The sequence below is a fragment of the Cibotium barometz genome, chromosome 32, assembly GCF_041138505.1.
Source record: "Cibotium barometz isolate CiBa-2024 chromosome 32, ASM4113850v1, whole genome shotgun sequence".
In the NCBI taxonomy this organism is placed as follows: Eukaryota; Viridiplantae; Streptophyta; class Polypodiopsida; order Cyatheales; family Cibotiaceae; genus Cibotium; species Cibotium barometz.
In genome coordinates, this window is record NC_141077.1 from 46825141 (window position 1) to 46834101 (window position 8961).

The 8961-nt window shown below is 43.4% G+C and overlaps 1 protein-coding gene across 2 annotated transcripts in view; it reads left to right on the top strand.

The window, feature by feature from the left end:
* LOC147620261 (Glyceraldehyde-3-phosphate dehydrogenase-like family protein) overlaps positions 1-6976 on the top strand; it is an 82132-nt gene extending 75156 nt beyond the window's left edge. The window contains exons 11-12 of one of the 2 annotated variants that reach the window (XM_086772445.1): positions 4693-4762; positions 6406-6976. In XM_086772445.1, coding sequence (XP_086628571.1) covers positions 4693-4762; positions 6406-6528 — 193 coding nt within the window. In that variant the 3' untranslated portion in view covers positions 6529-6976. The remainder of the gene's footprint in view (positions 1-4692; positions 4763-6405) is intronic. The other variant, XM_086772446.1, reaches the window with a different exon arrangement.
* The last annotated feature ends 1985 nt before the right edge of the window (positions 6977-8961 follow it).

The following is an 8961-nucleotide window of genomic DNA, read 5'->3' on the forward strand; positions in this document are numbered from 1 at the left end:
AGAGAGAGAGAGAGAAATGTTATATTATTAACGTCTTCAAAAGGCCATAATGACCTATGAGACCAAAAAGTTACATCATGGTGGATCTGATACAATGTCTGGATAAAAAACCAGAAAATGAAAAATAAAGATGATACTACTGGCACCTAGAAAATGAAACTGGAACTGGAAGGTAAACAGAAACCCTTATGGGGTGTGAATATAGTGAGGGGGGCGGGGGGGGTACGCTATGGAGGTGAGTGGAGTACAGTGAGGGGATACAATATCATGTGGGACGGGGGGGTACATTATGGATGTGCCTCCATCTCATAATATGAGAGAGAGAGAGAAAAGAAAGCGGGAATGAGAAGAAGAAGGAGATATATTAACATCTTGCAAAAGACGCAAAATCAGTCAATGAGACAAAAGGTGTACAATGTGTCCATGGAATCTCATCATGGAAAAAAAAGACAACATAACAAAAAAATTAACACTAATCCCTAGGTAAATGTGATATGTATGGATCATCATCGTCATCCTTATCATCATTTATACAAAGTGGGTGTAGAGGATACGGGGGTATGAGTGTGGAGAGGGATCTATTCATCGATGTGTGGTAGGGGGTCTATAAAGGATGTCCACCATCAGCGAGGGGGTGTGGAGGGCTCCTAGATCTGCAGGACCAAGGAGAAGCTGGGACAAGGTAGTAGCTACAGATGCTCAATGGTAGGCGAGGATCTTATCAATCTGGGGCTGGTGAGCCTAGGGTGCTCGAGGTCTAGGAGGGTGAGGCCATCTGGCTCTCCAAAGTGCAGTGGCACGAGGCAAGGTAACTCTAGTCGAGGGGCGTGATGGTGGGTCTCTCATCGCTATTGTGGTGGCCTCATCCATCTAAGTGTCCTTCTCTTATGGGTGGAAAAAACTAGTGATGGTAGATTGAGATGGGTGTTAGGGTCGAGAATTTCGGAACAGTAACTCTCTGCATCGTCGGATCTCCAACAGGAAGAGTCTGAGACAACGCTGATGTGGATACTCCATAACCTAAGATAATGGCCCAAACTCCTCTCTGAATAGGCAGTGGAATCTCCCCCTGATCTCATCATACACCGGGCACTAAAAAATATAATGTTCCTGAGACTCTACTTCTCCATGGCACAATCTACAGAGTCTGCTCTCTATAGGGATCCCTACTGCTCTACCAACCTCAATCTCGACCCTATGGGATGAGACCTTGAGCTATCCTCATGGCAGGTGACATGAAAACGTCCAGGTACCTTGGCCTCTGTATGAATCCATCCTTTGTAAGCCTCAAAAAATGGTCGTTGTAGTACTGCATCTTGGATGGTAGGCGCTCCCCTAGGGTAATCCATGTATCTCGAATGTGTAACTGTAGCAAGTCATATCAAATTACCTGGTCCCTGTCAACATGTGAGCCTGGTGTAGGGGGAATCTGGGTCGTACTGAAATGGGGGTGGTGCGCTTATCTGTAGTCCGTGTGTGGTGAACCATTTGAGGATAGAAGCATACTAGGACGGAAGCACCCCTCTCTCTGCTATCACCCGAGAAGACTGTAGTGCCAGGTATGTAATCGTGAACAAATCCATCGCTAGTATCCTCTGTATGTACATGACAGTCTGGAATAAGGCCTCTACCACCATAGATGCTGTAGCAAACTCTGCTCGAATGATATGGTGAGGGACAGATGGTTTCCAAACTGCTGCTGATAAGCCTGGTGCCCAGAATTGGGATGCGTTCATCATCACCGGAGTCATTAGTGTGTCAAAAAGGCAGCTCTTCGTCCTGGACTCATGGAAGTGTGTCTGGTGGCATTGTCTCTCGAGGAGGGCATGTGCAGCATATCCCCTAGTCAAACTGCTTGTGTCATATAGAAGCGTTTGACGGAGCTCGTGAAAGTGACCCCCAAGTAGACATTGAGTTTGCTACCTCCACCTGGCTGCCCATGTAGGTGATCTCTGTATGTTTCCGCACACTAGGGGAAGTATAGAAGACCATGACCTTGCTCTTCCCAAGGTTAACTGTGACAACCCCCTCTGGATACAGAAGTCCTGTAGGGCATCCATGTGCTTCCGTAGTCCCTTGTGAGTCTGCAATACGCAATATATCATCAGCATATAAGAGAATAGACACAAGTATGCCTGCTAGGGATGCCCCTCCACCTCCCACTCTGTCAATAAAAGTCTGAGATCTCATCAACGTATAGCCCAAAGAGGGTGGGGGATAGCGGGCAGATCTGTTTCACCCCCATAGTACTAGATATCTCCTCTGAGAGTCCTCCAGGGCATCTCACCCTCCCAGCCAACTGACTCATATAAAGCAATAATGCCCCAAATCATGTTTGCTGGAACCCCAAGAATCTGTAGGCACTGTAGTAGGCGATCATGTGGCACCATATCAAAGGCGTTGCGGAAATCCACAAAGCAACAGTAGAGGTGTTGGCCATCAGCCTTGGCCTGCTCAATGAGGCTCCTAAGTGTGAAGATGTGATCCAAGGTGGAGAAGGTCAGCCTGAACCGTGCCTGGCGTCGTGCTCTATGCCCTCCTCTCTTTGCCAATGAGCGGAGCTCAATCTCCAGCACGGATCCATATAGCTTGGCCAAGGTATGGCCGATCGTGATGTTCCTGTAGTTATTGGGCTCCATAGTGTCCCCAGCTTTGTGTATGGGTGAGATGATGTGCGATGACCAAGTGTGGGGAAAACCTTCTGCCAGTGCCTTGTTAAACATGTAAGCCAAGAGGGGTGCAAGGGTGTCAGCTGCATGTGATAGGTGCTCCAATCTAATCCCCTCATGATCCTAGGAGCAGCCGTTTTGGAGTTTCTGGATGGCCTTTTTCACCATGGTTGATGTGAAGAAAGTAGATGTAGTGGGACGAGGTGCAGGTGGGTGTGGGAGTGGAGACTGATTGGGAATATGGTAAAGTGAGTGTGCATAAGTGTGCCAGATGTGAGGATCTGTGATGGGTGTGGGTGGGTGTCATTCCCTTAACCCATGCCAGGCCTCCAGTATTGCTTTATCACATATGCTTGTTTCTTGCGGGCGAGTGAGCGAGCGGTTAATCCTTTGAGCATCACACTCAAGGATTTTACTTAAAAATGGATCAAAAAAGTTGGAACAAAAAAAAAAGCGTACCCCTGAGGCTCCACCTACTAACAAAGCAGAGTGTATTGTTGCAAATTATGGGGTGTCTGAAGCAATCAACAATTGCTTGATGACCTTGGCTTTGCCTTTCAATCTCCATCAGAGACTGGGTACAACATTCAATCATGCATTGGTTTGGCCGAGGATTCAAAAAAGACCACCAGAGGCCCAAGCATTTTGATACCAAGTTTCACCACATTTGAGAGAGATTTCAAGTACATAATTTGTTATAGGTGATCTATTGACCTATAGATAGCAATACAACAGACATCTTTACCAGCTGTATCATATGACATATTGAATTGCAGGACAGCTTAATCCTCTAGAGGGGGATCATATGAATTTCTTAGCGTCACTCAACCATTTTGGACTGAATAAATACTCATTGATTGTATTATGCACTTGTTGGGCTCATTTGTACTCTCAGTGACCATACTATATTAGATTTAGAAGTTTCAAATTGAGGTCTACTGGCCTTCAATTCACGTGGGGCCAACGTCCACATGCATCTCCTAGAAGCTTGATTCCACCTGGTCATAGCTCATCATCTCAAAGTCAGCAAAAGAACATACCTTGTGGATTTGCAAAGGAGGGTTATTACCTCCGTGAATTGCAGATTTTGTTCAAGATGCTCAAGTTTACAAAAAATCGAGTAGGTCTTGTGAATGAGGTTTGAAGTCAAATTTGCCTGTAGGACACAAATGCTGAATGTGGGTTACTTCCACAAGATGGTCTTGTGAATGAGGTTGAGGTCAAATTTGCCTGTAGGACACTAATGCTGAATGTGGGTTACTTCCACAAGATGGTAGGATACCAATGCCGAATGTGAGTTGTTTTCTTTCTTTGTGACATTAATTGATGATGTATGCGACGATTTCTTCAGCATCTATTGTGTCAGTTGTGAGCATAACTCCAAAGGACACATTTAGGTTTCCTTTAAAAAGGTTCAGGAGCACTTTAGCCTTCACTCAAAAAGGCTAAAGTGCAAGTGCACTTCGAAATATGCACACCCCCCACCATATATTATCATGATTTTCAAGGATGCCGTGGCCGCAACACAATGCTGCCAACAGGGTTTGAACCTGTGACCTCATGCAAGTAAACCAAACACCATAACCAACCAGGCTAGCACTTGTTGGCGATCCTTGCTTGTATTTTGACTTGATTTGTCTTTCTTTTGCAGCCCCTTTAACTTTGAGAGACTTCATAACCTACACAGGCATACACCACCACTGATTTGCCTAAATTCACCTACAGTTAGCCTGTGTGCCTTTGTAGAATAGGGCTCAGTTAAATCCTAACCCTAACTAATAACCCTCCCATGGTACATGAACATGAGCTTTGGAACCCGATGCATGTGATAGGTGCAGTTGGTAGATTTACCTTCACAAAAGTGAATTTTCAAGAACATCGATATTACGATGCCAGTACTGGTGGGGTTGATTCTTGAAATTTAAACAATTTATGCACCAAAATCAGAAGTTCACATGTAGATATAAGAATCCTACTGTTTTATTATTTTACTCCCTCTCATAGCAATGTTCATTTGCTCCAGATGTAAGGTTGGAATTGTTGAAGTACCTAATGATTCTCCACTTGGGCAGCTCAAAGGAAGTGACAATTTGGTGACTCTCTCTCTCTCTCTCTCTCTCTCTCTCTCTCTCTCTCTCTGTTGGCATCCAGTTTACTTATGGATCATATGTAATATCTTTTGGTTTTGTAGACGTTAATATAATCTTTCTTTCTTTCTCTATACAAGTGTATTTAGTTTACCATAATACACTATCACTTTGTGGGCGAGCTGACAACGGAGAATTGGACAGATATCTTCGCACAGGCTCTTGAAAGAGATCTCTTTGAGTGATATCTTCATCGATTCCGCGACCAACCATACCTCTGACTGAGTTCATGGATACGTGAAGCAACCCCACAACCTGAGGACAAGGTGTCCCACAAAGATCTCTTCCTAAAAAAGAGTGCGGCTAATTGGCTTGCACCAACATGCATCCTACTTGCTAGTGTCTAAATCAGTGACAGCGGGCTCTCGGGTGCTAAATGCAATGGCTACTCCTCATACAAGGGGCCTTACAAAATGAGTTTGCAAAAAAAGCCATTGTGTATGAGGAGTAGCCATTGTGTTGCACACCCAGGTGCCCACCAGTCAGCAATTTAGAGACTGCGTGTTGGCCATGTGTGGCCAGATGATTAGGAAACAGCTTATGTAGACTTGGCACCATACCAAGTAGGATGCATGTTAGTGTGGGCCAGCTGGCCACACTCTTGGGTAGAAGGAGATCTTCATGGGACACCTTGTCCTCGGGTTGCGGGGCTGGTTCATGTACCTGGGCAGAGTTATGGCCAGTCGCGACTTGTTATTGTGGGTGGCCAACAATAGCCTACTGGTACATAGCCACTACTAGGAGACTATATATAGTCTAGTGGGGTGGTTCTTCTCATTCATATCATATCTTGGAGATATTGAGATCTATCTTCACTAGAGTAGTGCACCCTTGTATGTGCATGAAATCCTGTCCATAGTCTACCTATCACCATCAAACCTCCTTGCCGAGGTGGACAGATGGGCAAACACACATTAGTTTGTACCTTTGGTTTGCAACAATAATTCAGTATTATTCATCTCTCTTGTATCAAGTTCTTTTGTCTTGTAATCAAGTTCTGCAGAGCATTATCTTTTAGGGAGGAATAGGAACAGGAACAGGATAAAGGCATGAAAATGTGAGGGAATAGGAGAGAGAACAGGTAGGGAGAGTAGGAAAGGAGATAGAAGAAAAGAAAGAACAAAATAATGGGGAGTTTTGTGGGTGAAAGGGTAAGTGCTCTTGTGGAAACAGCTGAAATGGCCAGGAAGAAACTCCTGAAACAGCCGTGATAATGCGCCGTTCTGAAAATCGGAAACATGGACAAAACGTATTTTGGATGCTGGGAACCCTTGAAATGCATGAACCCCTTCTTTTAGGTGTTTCCCAAAACTATGATTGTGCATCTCTAGATGGTTTCAAAGCTAAATTCAATTACTACCTTTTCAAGTTAATTAAATCTTAGCAGTCATTGATTTTGTTAAGATAGCTTGTGGGCAATGAACCATATGGGAAGAGGAAGCTTTCTAAATCAATCAACTTTTTTGGACTTGAAGGGCACACAGTGTGATGGGAGAGTTTCTTTGAAAGTTAGTGACTATCATACTGCATTTGATGACTAGATATGTATAAAGGCTTCAATTCCTTATTGCTTGCCTGTATATGGACAGGTTGAGATATACAGTCGATGCTACAAGGAGTCGCCGTTTGTTATCCAAGGAGCTGGAGCAGGAAATGACACAACAGCTTGTGGCGTTCTGGCAGACATTTTGGATTTACAGGACTTGTTCTAGATTTTTATGGAGATGAAGTTTTAACTTGCTCGTGTTGTTAATGTGTCCACAAGCACCTAATATTTGTGGATCCCATTCAAAAGGTAGTATGTCCCGTTTCTCCAACAATGCTTGGTCACATTTGTAACACCAACACCACCATCTAGGATTGTTGCAACTTCTCATCTTCATTTCTTACTCGTAAGTTATCCAAAGACTTGGATTCCTCAATAAGCATTCTAATTTCTAAGGAAAAAACTCCTACAATATTCCTTAGGTATGCATTGAGGTATCATCATTTCCTTTGGAGACACACGTCATCCTTTATCAAACATTTTTGACATCAAATCAGGCTCAATGCCTCCCAGCTCTAATATTTGACAAGAAATATCCAAAGGTTTTGAAGGTTGCAGGGCCGGTATAACATTTAGATGTATTGTTTTGCTTATCATGAGTTTCAGTTCAAACTTCTCTCGATACCAAAAGTTAGTAGCTTCCTCAGGTCTAGTCATCTCCTGTTTAGGATTAGGATATTGTCCCACTCCTTTTGATGTTTTTTGTGGAGCTTCTTTTTGTGTTGTCACACTAGCTTAGCCTTAGCCATAGCCAGCTTAGCCGTGGGTCTTTGTCAAGAGTAGTAGAAGTGGTGGTTGACGTATCTTCATTAGAATCACTTTGGACAAGGACCCTCAATTCATACATGAAGTTTATTGTGTCAGAAGATATGTGATTTCCTCAGTGATACCTTATGAGTGTCTTGTTCTAAGGTTAGAAGGGTCATTTACTAGAGTATCGGAGTGTAGGTCTAGTAGATACTTTCCTATGATTGAGGCATCACCTTTTAAGTGAGTCTGGTGAGAAATCTAAGAGGTGGAGAGATTCATGGGCCCTAGGCGTCTCCATCTCCTAAGTAAAGAGGGTCTACTACTCACACTTGAAGCTAACTAGAGAGCTAAGTGGAGAGTGTAATGCACATGCTTTGTGTACTTGTATAGTGATCAATCTACTAAGTGGTCCTTTGTGGAAATACTCTGTTCTTTGCATTTTCCATTAGCTTGTGTTTGTGTGATGCTTGTGGTGACCTTGAGTACACTCTATTGCTCATTGGTTGCATCTCATTATTATCTAAGAAGCGGCATGTGTTGCTCTAGTGGTGTGAGTTTGTCTATGTGATGATCATTTCCAGTGCTTGATTCATTCATTCATTAAGCTCACACCATGTCTTTTAGCATGGTATCAGAGCTCCTTTCCATGGGAGTGTAATCCTTCATGTGTTGGTAGGATACATCTTTGTGATTGTGGGTGTATGTGTGATTTGTTCACAAGTATTTCTCCTAGAGTGTGCATTAATTGCTAAAAGGGTAGTTTTCTTGCTTCAATTGAGTGGCATTTTGAGCATTAAGAGAGCCAACATCCAAATCTCTTTGAGAGCTTCTATGTTAACCTTGCTTTGTGCAAGACTCTTTGTAACTTCTTGTCATTGCATTGGTGTGGGTGGCACACACTAGGTTGAGGGAGGGAAATAGTCCTATAGTCCATTGCTTCATTGAGTGCATTTGGAGTAAGGAGAGTGCCATCAATTGTATTCTCCTATGTGAACAATGCTTTGTGTAACATTCAGTGAGTACTCTTCTCATTGCTTTGTGCAATACTCCTTGTGTACCCATCTTCATTAGTTCTCAAGCTTAGTGGCAAGCATCAGATTGAGAGAGGGAGAGAATTTCTATGTGGGGTGAAGAGTTCTTCATCTTGAGTGCTACAAAGAAGGTAGAAATTCGTGAGAACTAGCTAAAGCTGTCTAGTGTGGAGAAAGGCGGCATTCCAACTCTGTATGCAAGGGCAAGCGGTTTCAAGCTCTCAGTGAGCTGCCTGCAAGAAAGAGACAACACTATTGTGAGAGAGAGTATCCAACTATGGGCTTACTCTTGAACTAAGTAGCTCAACCCACTATGTGAGGGGTCTTCTTCAACTCTGCAGAAAAGGGCTACATAGCTACGCAACAAAAGAGCACCTGTTTTCTCTGTCTCTGACCATGCGAGACCGCCATCATTATTGTCTTCTTGCTGTGTGCAACTCAAACTAAGGAGCTGAGTGTTGAGCTTGCATGTCTGCAACTTGGTGTTTCTACAGCACCATAGCGATGCGGTTTCTAGTTAATGGCGTCTTTGTGTAGACGAGCAAGAGTGTGTGGAGCTAGTTGGAGAGCTTATTTGAGTTCTATTTTTTAGCTAAAGGGGAGCAATGAAAGGTTTGCGGTGGTGTACTAGAGGACGCCATCACCATAGCAGCTTCAAACAAGCAAATGGCGGCATTTTTTGCACACCTCATGTGTGCAGCTAGAGGTGAAATAAGGAACTTTTGAACTGTTTTCTCCTTGAAATAAGAAATTTTTTTTTTAAGATTTTGAAACCTTAGTGGTAAAAGCATTTTGAAACCTTAGTGATAAAAGCATTT